We start from the raw sequence: 18676 nt of genomic DNA on the forward strand, positions 1-18676 counted from the left end.
AGCTCTGGGGCTCAGGTTCTTTGAGGACTTCTCCCCTTTCTCCTGAAGGCCTGAATACAGACTAAATTTGAGTGTGTGAGGCAGGGGGCCTAGTCAGGAGGCTACTTGCTTTGAGGACCAGAGAAAAATAATGGATAGCAGGCTAGGGAGACACGGGCATGCACACCCTCTTCCCCAGGAGGGGCTGAGGAGAGTGGCAGTTTGCATGGCGAACCCTCCACTTCCTCTTCGCTGCCCCTTCACTTTCTTGCTGGCCATTCCCCAGTCTCTCTTCACACTCACTCCTGGTCTGTCCCAATCCCCTCTTCTGTATCATGTTTATTGGTTGTACATATAAATTATACTTTCCTTTCAAAAAAAAAAAGGCTCCATCAAAAAACTGTTAGACTTAATAAATGAATTCGGCAATGTAGCAGGATACAAAATTAATGCCAAGAAATCCATGGCATTTCTTTACACCATTAGTGAACTTACAGAAAGTGAGACTAAAAAAGCAATCCCACTTACCATCGCACCAAAAAAATTAAGATACCTAGGAATAAACTTAATGAAGGAGGTAAAAGACTTATATGCGAAAAACTACAGGACACTGAAAAATGAGATAGAGGAAGACATAAACAGATGGAAGAACATACCATGTTCATGGATTGGTAGAATCAACATAATCAAAATATCCATATTACCCAAAGCAATCTATAGATTCAATGCAATCCCCATTAAATTACCAATGGCATATTTCACAGATCTAGAATGAACTCTCCAAAAATTCATCTGGAATAAAAAACAGGCCTGGAATAGCTGCAGCAATCCTGAGAAAGAAGAACAAAGTTGGTGGGATCTCAATACCAGATATCAAACTGTATTACAAAGCCACTGTACTTAAAACAGCTTGGTACTGGCACAAGAACAGACATATAGATCAATGGAATAGAATAGAGAACCCAGAAATCAACCCAAACCACTATGCTCAATTAATATTCGACAAAGGAGGCAAGAGCATACAATGGAGTCGAGACAATCTCTTCAATAAATGGTGTTGGGAAAATTGGACAGATAGGTGCAAAAAGATGAACCTAGATCACCAACTCACACCATACACAAAAATAAACTCAAAATGGATAAAAGACTGAAACGTAAGACGGGAAACCATAAATATACTAGAGGAATCCACAGGCAGCGAAATCACAAACATATGCCTAAGGAATCTCTTCTCTGATAATGCTCCTAGGGCAATGGAAACTAAAGAGAAAATAAACAAATGGGACTACATCAAAATAAAAAGCTTTTGCACAGCAAAGGTAACCATCAACAAAACAACAAGAAGACCCACTACATGGGAGAACATATTTGCCAATGATATCACCGATAAGGGTTTAATCTCCAACATATTTACAGGGAACTCATGCAACTTAACAATAGGAAGATAAACAATCCAATCAAAAAATGGGCAAGGGGCCTAAATAGACACTTTTTAAAAGAGGACATACAGAAGGCCAAAAAACATATGAAAACATGCTCAAAGTCACTAATTATATGAGAGATGCAAATCAAAATGACAATGGGGTATCATCTCACACCTGTCAGAATGGCTATCATCAACAAATCAACAAACAACAAGTGTTGGAGAGGATGTGGAGAAAAAGGAACCCTTCTGTACTGCTGGTGGGAATGCAGACGGGTGCAACCACTGTGGAAGACAGTATGGAGTTTCCTCAAAAAACAAAAAATGGAACTCCCATTTGACCCTGTGATCCCACTTCTAGGAATATATCCCAAGAAACCAATAACACCAATCAGAAAGGATATATGCACCCCTGTGTTCATAGCAGCACAATTCACCATAGCTAAGATTTGGAAACAGCCTAAGTACCCATCAGCAGACGAGTGGATTAGAAAACTGTGGTACATCTACACAATGGAATACTATGCTGCTGTAAAAAAGAAGGAACTCTTGCCTTTTGCAACAGCCTGGATGGAACTGAAGAGCATTATGCTAAGTGAAATAAGCCAGTAAAGAAAGATAAATACCACATGATCTCACTCATTTGTGGAATATAGAGAACAACATAGACTGATGAACAGGGACAGATCCAAAGACAGAGAAACAGCAATCAGACTATCAATCCCCAGAGGGAAAGTAGGGGAAGAGATCAACCAAAGGACTTGTATGAATGCATATAAGCCAAACCAATGGACATGGGCAACAGGGGGATGAGAACATGAGTGGGGGGTTGGGGATTAATGGGGGGGGGATAAGGACACATTTGTAATACCTTAACTAATAAAGAATTTTTTTTTAAAAGTGTCAACCAAATTCACAATCAACAATGACAGATGGAGACACACACAAGCAATTGGTGCCAGGAGAGCTTTATATGTATTGCATGTGCATGAGTTAACTTAGCCTTTTATAGATATAGAATAAACTTGCTTAATTAGACATGCTTTCTGATTTTCCTAAACTTTTTCCAGCCCAGTGAAGCATCCCAACTTCTTTTTCAGGTAATTGTCAGCAACATAGCAGTAAATATCAACATGAAGCAGATTATTATTGTAGATCACACAGGGAGAACAATGGGTAAAATATTTAACTGCAGCAGTGTTTGACTATATTCTGCATAGTGAGAAAACCTAAGTCATTTTCAAGGTCCACCATTTCTTACTTCTTTTCAGTCAGGTCAAGTTTCTAAGCTTTCTAAATCTCCATTTTCTGGGTAATGAAAAGAAAATAGGATTCCACTGGGTTTCCTATCTACCTACTCTAGGACTTCTGTGAGGATCAAATGAGATGAGGCACAGGAAAAAGCTTCACAAACATTTGGTGACAGTGTAAAATTTTTCCACCCGGCTATAAAGCAAGCCATGTTACTGGGCTGAAGAAACTCCAAGGAGGCTAGTAGGTAGGGAGAGGAAGCCAAGCATTGCTATTTGATGTCATTACCCAGACGGATACTTAGCATATTAGCATTTTATATATATGAATGGTTTAATATTCACCAAGAGTTTTTAAAAAGACATGCTATGTGAGACAGCCATAAGATTTAGGGCAAGTAGCATTATGGATCTGGGCCCACTAGATTTCTAACCGTTTGTGAAGAGAGACTCTTAAAGAATTTCTCCTTCAAAGCTACCACCTCTGTGGGAGGTGTGTGTGTGTGTGTGTGTGTGTGTGTGTGTGTGTCCATGGCAGGGGAGGAGATGAAACAGTGAGATCCCCTAATGAGTGGAAAAAAATGCATAATACATCACCTCAGCTTTCTTGCTTTCCTCATAGGTTTCCACAGAGCAGGTAGGTTGGTGATGCTTGGTCTGGAGGTGTATCAGGTAAGGCTTTGGAATCTACTGCTGGTCCTAATTCTGGGAATAGTGGGTCATGGACTAGATGCTCCTCAAAGGCAACTCTTTCATTTCATTTACTTTTGCTGCCTCAGGACCTAGAAGTCCATACTGTGCCTGGTGCATGTTTGTGCTGACTCACAGTAGAATGAATGACTAAATGAGGCCTCAGCTCTGAAATTTAGTAATCCCATAAAGAACAAATACAGAAAAATAATTATTGAAAATGGCACCTTTACCTTTTCTTCATTAGTTATCAACAGCTTTTTCATTTGTTATAAACAGATTACATTTCTAGGATATGCTCTTAATTTTTTCTGAGGGCACTTTTCTTTTTGTTTTTGTTTTTGTTTTTCTTATCTGAGGGCATTTTTCTACTCATAATTGACACTCTAAATTCTGTGGAGTATATCAATGTTGTTGTGGTAGTGGGAAGGCAGGAAAGCTGACAGTAAAATTATGAAGAATTGCCTGGATTATTATGAGAAATCACTTTCCTTTTTGTTTCTGACAACCCAAGTGCAACTGCGTTATCATCTGTTGTCATTCTTACCTTGGCAACTTCGATGGCAGACCCATAGCCAGTTGTGAATCCACAGCCAATCAGACAGACTTTCTCTAGTGGTGCAGCTGCATCAATTTTGGCCACTGAGATCTCGTCCACCACTGTGTACTGGGAGAAGCTACTGGTGCTAAGGAAGTGGTTGATGGACTTCCCTTTGCAGGTGAACCTGGTGGTACCATCCTGCAAGGTCCCACGAGGCATGCTCAGACTGGCCAGTGCAACACACAGACAGACAAGGGCATGAGACACATGCATAACAGTGTGCAAATTCATTGGCTGTGTCAGGAGAGTAATGGAAACTTACTCATTTTTCACACAGAAGTTGCTTCCTGGATGTTTACAAACATTGCATTTTCCACACTGGGGAGTAAAGAGTGGGATGACTTTATCACCTGGAGGGGGGAAAAGCAAATTCTTATTAAATTTCTACCCAGGAATTAATAGAGCAAGCACTCAAAGCTTATGGGTATGTATTAGAGGCAGTTGTCTCACAGAAACAGGATGCAGTCACCATGATGTCATTAGACATTGCTGGCAGCATTGTGATTGGTTTGGGTTTGTATGTGCCTGAAGATTGCCAAAGAGGACATGTGACTGTGGGAACAACCATGGATTTTAAAGTATTTCCACTGCATTAATAGTTATCTTTTCCTCCATGCCCTTTCTCTAGATAATTTTATACACATTTTATTTAACCCTTAAGAATTAAGTCTTAAATGTTCTTAGTGTAAGTATATTTATAAATTTTAGTAGTGAGAGGATGCCATAGTTTCACTAGATATTGGGGAAAGCCAGTATTTTCTAATAGTTTCAGTTACAATAAAAATGAGAATTTTGACAACCATTCTTGGGCTTTTCAAAGTGACTGTTTATTTTTACTATAAAATGATTTTCTATTTGTTATATTTTAGGGTTTTTTTCCCCAAAGAAAAAATAACAAAAATGTGAGAAAAAAGAATTAAAGAAATTCCTTTAAAAATCTCAACCCTCAATGAGTTAGGCACTTTCTTTTAGGATGAGAATTCATTTTTAAATGTTTTTAGCTGATAACTTAATTTGTGAATTATTTATTTTGCCTGCTATGTTGGAGGGAACCAGCGTGAAAAGTAAAAGTGTTATTTATTGTTAATTTATTTCTAAGTAAAGGAAATACTAAGAGCTGAAACTCAAACCAGACCATATATTTTAATATTTTCTGTCAGCAAGTTAAAAATAGTATTTGGTAATGGGGCAGGTCAAATCTACTGGCTAAAGTTATTTTTTTTAAAATTAAACATTATTTTTGTTTTCAACTAGTTCTCCTACATATCCACAAAACCCACAAAAATGGTTAGACCATAATATTTAATAGATAAACTTTATATGGAGATAATAGCATGAACATTTTATATTTATTCACTCTTTACCTCTAAGAATACTTATCTATATTAATGCACAATAAAATTAAGACAAAATAAATGTTAAGGATAAACTAGTACCCTGTAACCAGTCACAGTTAGCCATGGTTTAATGTAGTAAAACAGATATTGTTTATTGCAGGGGCCTTCTGCCAGGTATCTCCTTTTCTTCTAAATAGCCTGTTTCATTCATTCTGTGCTCAAGGAGGGAGGCCATAGTGGAAGGGAAAACCAGTGAATGGGTTCCACTTCCCACCTAAGAGGAGATCATGTTGATTCAGTCAGAGCTTCAGGCTCCCCACCCTGGGAAGCCAGCACTGAACAGTTCCCATGCACAGACCTATAGGCTCAGGACACAGACTTAGATGTTTTTCCTGTGTCCCATTTGTAGTTCTTCTTGGACCTGAGAGAAAACAGTGCTTAGCAAGACTGAAATGGAAGTTATTTGATTATGACCTCAGGGAGTTGGTCCCTTTTGATCCTTATGTATCCCAGGATCTAACCTGGTGCCTGACATATAGCAGGTGCTCAACAAATTCCTGCTGAAGGAGAGAACACAGGAGTGCATGAATGCATACATGTCTGAGGCAGGAAGGGGGCAGAAAAGGAGGAGACCTCTGTTCAAGCCCTAGCTGTGCTGCTGCCCTCGGCAAGGTCTTGCATCTCTCATTGCTTCAGTTTCATCACCCAGCCTGGGTGTTCTTGGGGCCCTGAACAGTACCTTCTCCAAGTAGGAGTTCTATACCTGGCTTTACTGCAGTCACTCCTTCTCCAATGCTTTCCACAATGCCGGCTGCCTCATGGCCTGCGATCACAGGAAGAGGTGTGGCGAAGTTTCCAGTAACCACGTGGTCATCTGACCGACAAACTCCTGTGGCCACCATCTACAGGGTAAAGGGAAGATAATTAGGTTCAGCAAAACTGTGGCCCTCAGATGGACTTCACATGCCCAGCTTTCTAAAGTTGGACTTTTGAAGAGTTTTCAAGGATTTTGCTAATAATCTCTCTTTTCCCCAAATACACAAGGTCCCGTTTCTCTCCAAGATTACTCAGTTTATGCATGCATACAAGTCCTTTGGGGGCGGGCAGGGAGAGATCCAGGGGAGTGGGGGAGGAAGAGACTTATGTAAGACTCTAAACAATAAAGAATTTAAATTAAAAAATAAATAAATAAAAATAAAAGTTTATGAGTGAAAAAAAAAGATTACTCAGTTTAAAACCCTCCCTGCCTTAAGCAATTCAGAATAATCTGTGAAATAAGTTTCTCAAATATCTGTCTTATGTAATAGACAAGAATGCATGCTTTTTCCTAGAAGTAGAAACTATAGATTAGCAACCAAGAAAATTAAGTCAGTTAAGCTCCACCATTTAATGCTAATTGATTTTGAAATCTTGCACTTTTTTTCTGTATAAACACATCAATACTTTTTAATTTCATTAGTGTGAAAGAATTTCAATCTACAATAGAACTGGAGGATATAAAAAGGAAAATCTAATGTATGTGTCATCAGGAAAGACACATAAGGACTGAGAAATCGTTTTCCTGTAAATGCCTGATTTACAGAACACTGATAATATTGGAATTTTCCTAAATAAAAATTGGTCAGGAGTTGCCTCATAACAACCTTGAGAAATTTTGAACTAAAATAACTCTGGTGGGATTCATCTCACATTTTAAGCTAAATTGAGCTTTGTTTGTATGACTGGATTTGCTTTTGTTTCAATGATGAAAAATTGTTTAATGAAATAAAAACAAAAGAATACATGGCTGCTATATTATTATCAGATTAAGCAGAATTCAAGGCCCAAACTAATTAAATGAGACAAAAAGAGTATTATATAATAATAAAAGATACTCTCATAAAAAATATATACATTTTAACAGACTATAACTGAACTCTTCCCTCTTTAAATTTCCTGCCTGTAAGTATAGCCTACCCCAAACTCTCAAAGGACTGCCCTATAGCTTTCTACAATTTGCATGTTCCAAATTACAACTACTGTTATTCGTTTTGCTTTGTTTTGTTTTTAAATTCTTTATTGTTGAAAGTATTACATATGTCTCCTTCCCCCCCCCCCCCCCCAATTGACCTCTCCTTGGCCACTCCTATCCCCTAGCACATGCCCTCTCCGCTCTACTGTCTATGTCCATTGATTATGCTTAAATGCATGCAACAAATCTTTGGTTGATCTCTTAACACCCCCCTCCCCTTCCTACCCTCTGAGGTATGACAATCAGTTTGATGCTTCTATGTCTCTGGTTCTATTTTTGTTCATCAGTTTATGTTGTTCATTGTATTCCACAAATGGGTGAGATCATGTGATATTAATCTTTCTCTGACTGGCTTATTTCACTTAGCATAATGCTCTCCAGTTCCATCCAGGCTGTTGCAAATGGCAAGAGTTCCTTCTTTTTTACAGTAGCGTAGTATTCCACTGTGTAGATGTACAACTGGTCTTTAATCCACTCATCTGCTGATGGACACTTAGGCTGTTTCCAAATCTTAGCTATGGTAAATTGTGCTGCTGTGAACATAGGGGTGCATATATCCTTTCTGATTGGTGTTTCTAGTTTCTAGGGATATACTCCTAGAAGTGGGATCACTGGGTCAAATGGAAGTTCCATTTTTAATTTTTTGAGGGAACTCCATACTGTTTTCCACAGTGGCTGCACCAGTCTGCATTCCCACCAGCAGTGCAGAAGGGTTCCTTTTACTCCAAATCCTGGCCAGCACTTTTCACTTTTTGACTTGATGATGATAGCCATTCTGACAGGTGTGAGATGGTACCTCACTGTTGTTTTGATTTGCATCTCTCAGATTATTAGTGACTTTGAGCATGTTTTCATATGTCTCTTGGCCTTCTGCATGTCCACTTTCAAAAAGTGTCTATTTAGGTCCTTTGCCCATTTTTTCATTAGATTTTTGGCTTCCTTTTGTTAAGTTGTGTAAGTTCCCTATAAATTTTGGTGATTAAGCCCTTATCAGATATAATGTTGGGAAATATGTTCTCCTATGTAGTGGGCTTTCTTGTTGTTTTGTTGATGGCTTCTTTTGCTGTGCAGAAGGTTTTTAATTTGATGTAGTCCCTTTTGTTTATTTTCTCCTTTGTTTCCATTGTCCTAGGAGCTATATCAGTAAACAGATTGCTATGATTTATGTCTTATATTTTGCTGCCTATGGATTCTTCTAAGATTTTTATGGTTTCCCATCTTATGTTTAGGTCCTTTATCCATTTTGAGTTTGTTTTTGTGTATGGTGTAAGTTGGTAGTCTAGTTTCATCTTTTTGCATGTATCTGTCCAATTACCTATTACCACCTTAGTTAAGTTTATTCCTAGGTATCTTAGTTTTTTTTGGTGCAATGGTAAATGGGATTGTTTTTTAGTTTCTCTTTCTTGAGTTCATTATTGGTGTCTAAAAAAGCCATAAATATCTGGGTGTAAATTTTGTATCCTGCTATGTTGCCGAAATCTTTTATTAAATTTAGTTGTTTTTTAATGGAGTCTTTAAGGTTTTTCTATGTATAATATCACGTCATCTGCAAAAAGTGACTATTTTACTTCTTCTTCTCCAGTTCTGGACAGCTTCACAGGGGAGTTTTATGAAAATTTGAAGAAAGACTTATACCAATCTTCCTCAGACTATTTTTAAAAATTCAAGAGGAAAGAACACTTCCAAGCTCTTTCTATGAAGCCAGCATTACCCTAGTCCCCAAACCAGAAAGACAATTATAGGCCAATATTCCTGGTGAATATAGATGCTAAAATCCTCAACAAAATATTAGCAAATCACATCCAGCAATACATTAAAAAGATCATAAGCTATGACCAAGTGGGATTTATTCCAAGGATGCTGGTACAATATCCGCAAATCAATAAATATGATACATCACATAAATAAATTGAAAAGTAAAAACCACATGATTATATCAATTGATGCAGAAAAAGCACTTAACAAAGTCCAACACCCTTTTTTGATATAAAACTCTCAGCAAAGTGGGGATAAAGGGATCATATCTCAACATAATGAAAGCCTTATATGAAAAACCTACAGCAACATCATACTCAGTGGGCAAATACTAAGTAAGACCATTTCCCCTAAGAATAGGGAACAAGACAGGGATGCCCATTTTCAGCATTCCTATTCAACATAGTATTGAAAGTGCTAACCAAGAAGGAGAAATAAAAGGTATTCAAGTTATTCTTGAATAAATTCATCTTTTTCATCATTTTGAACTTGACTCAGTTTACCTCTTTATTGAGGTTGACATTAGGATTATACTGTACATACTATCTATTCTATTTTGAAAGTTTAACAACTTATATTTTTATATTTCCTTGACAAGAAATGTAATTCCACTGTTTGGATTACTAGGGCACTTACCTAGGTTTCTGATTCGATCCTGGTTGGGGCACGTATGGAGGCAAGGCAACGGATTGATGCGATGTTTCTCTCTCAGCTCTCTCTCTCTCTCTCTCTCTCTCTCTCTCTCTCTCAAACCAATGAACAAACATATCCTTGCATGAGGATTTTTTTAAAGTGCTTCTTTTAAAAAAAAAAAAAAAAATATATATATATATATATATATATATATATATATGTATTGATTTCAGAGAGGAAGGAAGAGGGCTAGAGATAGAAACATCAATGATGAGAGAGAATCATTGGTTGGCTGCCTCCTGCATGCCCACACTAGGGATCAAGCCCACAACCTGGGCTTATGCTCTGACTGGGAATCAACCATGACCTTCTGGTTCATAGATCAATGCTCAACCACTGAGCCACACTGGCTGGGCTAAAAAGTGCTTCTTAATAAACTTTTTGTTATTTCCATTTGTACTATTCTCTGAATTTTCTTATACTTAAAATTCGATAGAAGAGAAAAATGTGTTTCACCTTTATACGGACTTCATGAGCCTTAGGGGCTGCTACCTCCACCTCCTCAATGGAAAAGGGTTTCTTTATCTCCCATAGCACAGCCGCTTTGCATTTTATTACCTGGAAATTGAACAGAAAGATGACACAAGTGCTTACCCACTCTTGAAGTCGGGGATTGTGACTTTCATCTTTTTATGTGCAACATCTAGCCCCCTGTCTGAAATCTGATAAATGTTATATAGAAAAGGACAACTTCTGATTTGCAAAGAGAATGGAAATACCTTTTTAAAATATGTAGAGTAATAACATAAGGAAACATAAATAGAACTAACTATAATGAGGCATTGAGATAAAATGGAATATGTTCTTTTAAGTCATCCTTATGTTGTTTCTTTTTCCAAGGGCTGTTTATTTGTGATATTTCCTAATGCAGTCCTGAAATTGGTTGTTTGCCCACAACTGTTGGCGTGCAATGAAGTTTTAAATCACAAATATTTCACTGATAGGATCACTGTCTGGTCACATAAAATCTATTGCTCTCTTGCTCAAGTCTGTGCTTAAGCCCCAAACAACGGGACTTCATGATTCCAGTGCATACTTGCCTCCCTAAGTAGGTGACTTCTCTCTCTCCTTGACTGTCCTCCTCCTCCGATTTCTCTCCCCACTACTTCCGTGTGCTACTAGTTTGCATGACTCATTTGAAAGTGAGCTTTGGCAGCTCTATTTTCTTCTCTAATTTATGTGTAGCTATTTTTTTTCCAGATTAGATGTGAGCCAAAAATCACAGAGGTTACAGCTGTATACACACACACACACACACACACACACACACTCTTACCCACATACTCACATAGATATTTAAAAATGGAATAACTGTGTGTTTGACTTTTTAATCTAGCATAGTTTATCCATAGATGTTCTTCAAAATTAAGGTTGGACACATATTTTTAGTACTTGAGAATGTAACATACTGGTAAAATCTGTCTTCACTGCTACAAAGTTTATACATTTGAGAGCTTTTTTCTAGATAGATAATTCTATAGTAATTGTAATTATGAATGTATAATTCATAATTATAAATATGATTTTAAAAGGTCAATTGAAATGTATGCTTTTGCAAATTAATTTTCATTATTTATATGTCAAATTCTCCTACTTTGCTGAGGTGCTTGCCATGGTCAATAAATATGAGAGTACTTAGAAATAATACACTAATAGTACATAGCTTCTGATTATCAGGTGTTCATTTAATGGGCAGGCACATTGTGGCCAATGCTGAATGAATTACATACTTGATCTCTAAAGCCCACAGGGCATTATTATTAAGCTATTGGTCTATTTTACGATGGCAAATTTGAGGCTCATTTGACTTAGCAACTGACCAATTTTTGCAAAGTCAGAAAGTCTGCTGCCCAGAAAATCAAGACAATCCAACTTTATCTTTTCACCATCCCATGGTAATAAGCAATTAACCAAATCTTACATAACAACAACAACAACAACATCAGTAGTAGTGACTAACATGTATTGAATAACTTCTATGTCCCAGACACTATCCTAAGTGCTAAGGAGTATTAATTTATTACATTCTCACAACTATCTTATAAAGTAGGGATTATTATGATTGCCGTTTTGCATGTGAGGAAAATATAATGCAGGAAGAATAAACTGGTGAAGTGTTACCACAAAGCTGAAAGCTATGGATGTTGCCCCAGAGGGGCAAGAACCAATTGCTAAGCAGTTACTGTTTTCATGAATACATTTGGTTTACTCATTTGCTTTCTGAACTCATTATTTCATTCAAACTGAGTTTTTTGTTTTCTTTAAATATATTTTATTGATTTTTTACAGAGAGGAAGGGAGAGAGATAGAGAGCCAGAAACATCGATGAGATAGAAACATCGATCAGCTGCCTCCTGCACATCTCCTACTGGGGATGTGCCCGCAGTACATGCCCTTGACCGGAATCAAACCTGGGACCTTTCAGTCCGCAGGCCGACTCTCTATCCACTGAGGCAAACCGGTTTCGGCCAAACTGAGTTTTAAAAAATTTATTTTTAATTTTTCCTAACTTTTCTTCATTTGGAATGTAATTCACCATCGTAAATGCTAATCAGTAACAAATGAAAATAAAGAGAGTTGAAATGAAAAAAACTGACAATTGGCCCTCTTGAGTTTCCAAAAAATCATAGGCCTGTTATATAACACAGGGTGTGTAGAAATCTCAGAAACTTTCAATTGTGTTATAGCAAAATATTAGAGTGTGTGTTCCACTCCTAACACAACAAAAGTACTGGACACTTTTTGGGACTGAGCAGTTAAACAATGTGAATTGATTATATTGTATGATCATATGCATTTCTCTGCACTTATAAGCACATTGAAGAGGTAGAGAGATCTATGGAAGACCTAGAACCAAATAACCCTGTTTCTACTACTAATAAGTGACTCAAACTATATCAGTATTAATTTTTGATAAAATCATGTTGACTTTTGTATGGAAAAGATATTTTTCTATAAGATTTCTATGGAAATTTCCTGCATTGAGCTATCATAGGACCCTTTAAAATTAGAATTTGCATGTTGATGTTGGCTTGCTTATCCTTGATGATTCTAATGCTTTGAGATCAATAAAACTTGTCAGACTTAACTTTCCTCCTGTGTTCATAAAAATAAAAACATGATTACAAAAATTAACATTTAAGTTATGGCTTCTCAATACAAAGTTAAATTATTGATTAAAAATATTTTTAACTTCAGATTTTCAAATTATTCATGATTGGCTGTAACTACTGCCCATTTATCTAATATAATAAATAAAGACTTTAATATGTACAAAAGTTACATATTCTTTTAACGATATTTAGCAACAGCCTATTTAAATTCTGATTCAATATACATTGCATAACAAAGCATATATTCTATGTTATATTTCAGTTTATATGGTTTTTAATTTAGATATAAATTTTAAATTATTCATTAAATATTGTTTCTCTTTGTGAATTATATAATGAGAATATGTTTTCAAAAGTAAAAAAAAAAAAAAATGCTTACTTTTCCTGCTGTGCTCATGTTTCTGTTCTTTCTGCAGGCCAGGAGGCGGATGGATTCTTGCAGACCCTTTCCTGCTCGATTACATGAAACAGATATGTTGCACAGATATTTTATTTGCTTGAGTAATGCTCAGTTCTACACATGTGATCTGGTGTCTTTAGCCAGACCCACAAGTTTATTCTCAAACTATATCAAATCAGAAAGAAATGGGCACTAATCCACAACTCAGACCTGTACTTTGTAATTTGCCAATTATGGATAACAGCTTGATTAATCTGGTTAAATATTTCTCTACACATAAATTTTAATCTCTTTTTTTCTGGATTCCACGTTTATTCTCTCCCAGTGCCCTACTTCCCGTTTGTGTGCACTAAGCTGCAACTTCTAATCCACATGCTGCAGTTAGAAAGGAGGAGCAGTAAGGAAGCAGCACAAATGACGTAGGACAGAGAGAAGTACAAGCCAGAGGAATGTGCTTGCCTCAGCACCCTCCTCCTCTTCATAGCAGAGAGGTCAGACACCAGTCAGTCACAGAAAGGATGCTCATGACCCTGGCATTTCTGCTCTACTCAATACCTAGCAGCACTGCCTGAGCACCTCCCTGTTCCAGGCATTCAGCTGGGTGCACTGGGGTGGCAAGGAGGGATAAGAGATGGCCTCTACCTCTGCCTAGAGGCAGTACGGGGTCATGCTGATGACATGGCCTTGGATTCCAGGCAGACCCTATCTTTACTAGCTGCGTGAATTTGCCCTTAGTTTCTTTATTTGTAAAATAATAGAATAATAGTACCACCTCAAAGCATTGTTTGTTGAACAAATGAGACAAGCCCTTTAAAACACTTACCAGGAAACCTGGCAAATAGGACAATCTTCAATAAATATTAGCTACAATGATTACCCATAAAAGAAACTCACAGTCTATGGCAAAAAAAGACACAGGCAAACAAGTCAGATCATCGGGATGGCATCTGACAGAAAGACCCAAAGGAGGCTTTGTAGAGAGAACATTTCAGTTAAAAACTAAATATTGATCTCTCTTGCACAGTCAAAATTGAAAAACACACAATCTTGTGTATTTCTATTATCCATTGGTTAGTGCCATGAATAAGAGAAAGCCTCTAAGTTTGACTTTTAATGAATCTCAAGTCTTATACCAACACTTGGGAGCACAGTGCATTCAATTGCTTAATTAGATATAATCTGTCAACATGTATACATTAACATAAATATTACATTTCTCTAAAACTGTTAAGGGCATGACACTATTATCTGTTTTCAACTTTAGTCAGTCATATTGGGCTACACTACATCCACCTGGAAAAGAAGACACTGCTTGTACAGAATGGTCACCACCTTGTTCTCCCTACTGCTCACCTTCACTTGTGCAGAGCATGATGATGAGAGTCTGACCACTTTTCAGAGATTCTGAGAGGCATCAAAAAGCTCATATACCCCAATCAATTTAGAAAGACACATCGTACATGAGTGAGTTTATAAAGTGATGGTGGGATAAGCATTAGGAATAATTTGAATTCAATTTATGTTAGTCTACCCAGCTTCCAAAACTATCAGAAATCAATGCTGTTGTTTAAACCAGTTGGTTGTGTAAACTGACATTTATTTGACAGGAGCCTAAATGGACTAACATAAATATGTTTTTGTTGATTTCAGAGAGGAAAGGGAAAAGAGAGAGATAGAAACATCAATGAAGAGAGAAAAATCATTGATCGGCTGTCTCCTGCACACCCCCCACTGAGATAAAGCCTGCAACCCAGGCATGTGCCCTGACCAGGCAGGTGCCGTGATCTCCTAGTTTGTTGGTCGACACTCAACAACTGAGCCACACAAGCTGAGCCTTACATTCTCTTCTTAATTCCAAATGCATAAAAGAAACTGTCATTTCTTGGAAGCATTTTTCTCAGTCTGTTGAGATCTTGCTTCCAGACATAGCCTCAGTTTGACTCAAATAAATTATAAAAATTTCCTACAGGTTTGGATATTCATACATCAACAGATTTTAGCAGAAATGTGGAACAGACTGGTCACACATCCACATGTGGTGGTTAAAAATAGGGAGGAATACATTGGCCATGGAGGTCCCCACAGAAGAATGAGGAGTTTCAGCTCCAAAACCTGCAGCTCCTGTGCTGAGACGAGAAATCCCTACAACAGCTGGCTATGAAAATCAGCTGGAATTCACGCTAGGAGAGATGGAGGGTTGCTGTAGACACAATCATCCTCTTAAAGGGCCTAAGTACAGCCTCACTTGCTCACAACTCTCATCCTAAGCTCCAGAGAAGGGACAGCAACTCAAAGCATGCCAGGGCCATAGAAATCATAAGAAAGAACTAGTCATAAATGAAAACTACAATAACTGAAATGAAGAATACGTTGGAGGGAATCAACAGCAGACTGGATAAAACAGATAAGAGAATCAGTAATTTGGAAGACAGATAGCAGAAAATTCCCAAGTAGAGTAGCAAAAAAGAAAAAAAAGTAAAACACGAGGATAGTTTAAGGGACCTCTGGGACAACATGAAATGTAACATTTGTATCATAGGAGTACCAGAAAGAAAAGACAGGGAGGGAGGGAGAGAGGGAGGGAGGGAGGAAAAAAGAGAGAAAGATTTGAAGATGTAATTACTAAAAAGTTCCCTAATCTGTCAAAGGAAATAGACATACAAGTCCAGAAAGTGCAGACTTCCAAATAAGATGAAATCAGAGACCCACACCAAAACACATATCAGCAAAAAAGAAAAAGAAAACAAAAATCGTGGACATGGACAATAGTGCAGTGATTGCTGTGGGGAGAGTCATGAGGAGGAGGTTGAGGAGAGTATAGGGGAGATAACAAAGCAAGCAAAAGAAAACAAAAATGCCAAAGGATGATCTTAAAAGCAGCAAGAGAAAACGTAGCTCCTATAAGACTATCAACTGATTTCTCAAGAGAAACTTTGCAGGCTAAAAGAGACTGGCACACCTGAAAGAAAAATAATATTGGATATAAACTGTAATTGGAAAAAAAAAGAAAAACACAAGAACCTATAACTAAGATTACTCTACCCAGGAAAGCTATCTTTCAGAATCAAAGGAGAGATGAAATGTTTCACAGGCAAGAAAAGGCAGAAAGAGTTCACTACTATCAAACCGTTATTACCAAAAATATTTAGGAGATCTTTTTAAGAAGAAAAACAAATTTTTTTAATAACTAAGAAAAGATAGGAAAGAAAAAATTTCTCACTGACAAAAGCAAACATATAATAAAAGCGATAGGTCGACTAACACAAAAGCTAGTACAAAGGTTAAAATGAAAGAACATAAAACAATCCTAAGCATGTATGTGCCTATAAAGAGGTCATTAAACTGCTGAGCCAAAATCTGATAGAACTACAAGGAGAAAATCAATGAACGCATTATTATAGCTGGAGGTGTCAGCATCTTTCTAGCAGAAAAGGACAATTCCAGCAGGCAGAAGATCAGTGAAGACTGATCTAAACTGATCTAAATTGTTGAACTAAGCGATATTATCAATTAACTGTACATTAGACATTTATGGACTACGTCATTAATAGCAGCAGAACACATTCTTTTCAAGCTGACATGGAACTTTCACCAAGGCGGATCACATTCTGGGCCACAAAACACAATTTAACAAGAATGCCAAATGAAACAGGGAAAACAACATGGCATCATGCTCCATGGTATGCATATATGTCTTGATCATTTTTTTAATATATTTTATTGATTTTTTACAGAGAGAAAGGGAGAGGGATAGAGTTAGAAACATCGATGAGAGAGAAACATCGATCAGCTGCCTCCTGCACACCCCCAACTGGGAATGTGCCCGCAACCAAGGTACATGCCCTTGACCGGAATCGAACCTGGGACCCTTGAGTCCACAGGCCAACGCTCTATCCACTGAGCCAAACCAGTTAGGGCTGTGTTGATCATTTTTACATCTAGCTACAATGAAGACTTAGATTACATAATGGGTAGTTAGTATAAAAGTCTTATGTTATGCCACAGGACTAAAAATAAAGTTCATTCTTCCCAAATAGTGAAAATAAGATATCCTTCATGTTTTTGTCACATATGTTTTCTCATTCAACCATGCCTCCTTTTCCCCCCATTGTAAATGAAATAATGTCCCACATTTTATTAAACAATCATGAGAGTGTGGGCAATTCCTGGGCCATTGAGGCCTAGAAAAGATGATGAGACCAGTATCTTGTCATTAATTGCAGAAATACGCTCCTGATACGTTCAATACATGGTAAAAAATATTTGTAAAAGACAAATATAAATATCTTCTCAGTTATTGGAAAATCCGAAGTCCAGCTGTACCTTCTTCCAGAGATGGTCTTAGATATGCGTAAAGCCTGTCTCTTGAATAGGTACAGCCACTAACCGATATCTCGATATCAAGAGTATTCCCCACCAAACTGAACCAACTGCTGTGTTATGCTTGGCCAGGAAGACATGGAAGGGTTTGGGGGTTCTTCTCAAGGGAGGCACCCAATCCAGGCTCCAGCCTGGGCTGCCCCAAGCCGCTCCTCACCCTTCCTGGGAGGCAGTGACCTGTCCTGGATGGAGGGAAAAGAGTGGAGCTTCGTCCCTTGCCCCTCATCCCGAATGGATGCTGCGCTTCTCCGGCTGCACTAAAGGGCTCCCGCGCTCTCTGGGATGCGGGCAGCAGGCACTTACTAATGACCGCCATCTGGGTGCAGGCGAACATCTTTCCAAGGTGCGTCCCGGCCTAGTCGGCTGCAATTGCCCCGCCGCGCTGCCTAATGTTGCCTTGAACTGAACGAAAGGTGGGGAAACTCAGGATCCAGGGGGAGAGCGGGTCCCCAACCCAGTCGCCGGGCGGTTGGGCGGTTGGGCGATTGGGCGGTTAGGCCTGGTGGCAGTTGTTGGCGGCCAACGGCACTCTCCCCGCAGCCCGCAGCCCAGTTCTGCCCGCGCGGTCAGGTCCTGGGCGCTCAGGGGGGCGGGAAGCAGCCTTCGGCTGCCTCGTGTCCGTGGTGCCGCCGCTTCCAGGGCGGCCGTGCAAGCACCGACGTGGGCAACACCACCTCCCCGGAGCTGAGCTGCTGCCCCCGCATGGACCCCTTGTAGGCTGACAGGTACTTGAGCTCCCGGTAGCTGGGCAGCTGCAGGAAGGCAGGCGAGACTAACGCAGCTGGTGCTCGGAGGCGCAGGAGGGGACCGAGAACCCGCCGCCCTCCCGCCCCGACCCCGCTGCCGCTGCCGCTGTCCAGCAGCGAGTCCAGAAGATGCGCCGCAACAAGTGGCTCATGGGGAAGAGTATGCGCAGCGTGAGCAGCCCGGGAGCGAGCGCGAAACCAGCCCACATCGCGGAGAAGGTATGCAGCGGCGGCTCGCAGCGCACCGCTCCCGCCGCCCCGCGCGCCGCCCCGCCGCGCGCCACCAGCAGCAGCAGCA

General features: G+C 39.0%; 1 protein-coding gene across 1 annotated transcript in view; it reads right to left on the minus strand.

The window, feature by feature from the left end:
- Positions 1 to 18342, minus strand: part of LOC138993135 (alcohol dehydrogenase E chain-like) — a 36306-nt gene extending 17964 nt beyond the window's left edge. The window contains exons 1-6 of the mRNA XM_070392249.1: positions 17936 to 18342; positions 13232 to 13302; positions 10196 to 10297; positions 6044 to 6182; positions 4206 to 4293; positions 3890 to 4109 (exon numbers count right to left, since the gene is read on the minus strand). Of these exons, the coding sequence (XP_070248350.1) occupies positions 3890 to 4109; positions 4206 to 4293; positions 6044 to 6182; positions 10196 to 10297; positions 13232 to 13302; positions 17936 to 17966 (651 nt within the window). The 5' untranslated portion in view covers positions 17967 to 18342. The remainder of the gene's footprint in view (positions 1 to 3889; positions 4110 to 4205; positions 4294 to 6043; positions 6183 to 10195; positions 10298 to 13231; positions 13303 to 17935) is intronic.
- Positions 18343 to 18676: the final 334 nt, after the last annotated feature.

This window comes from Myotis yumanensis, unplaced genomic scaffold (genome assembly GCF_028538775.1).
Source record: "Myotis yumanensis isolate MYYU_CA2020_CCGP unplaced genomic scaffold, mMyoYum1.0.hap1 SCAF_1, whole genome shotgun sequence".
In the NCBI taxonomy this organism is placed as follows: Eukaryota; Metazoa; Chordata; class Mammalia; order Chiroptera; family Vespertilionidae; genus Myotis; species Myotis yumanensis.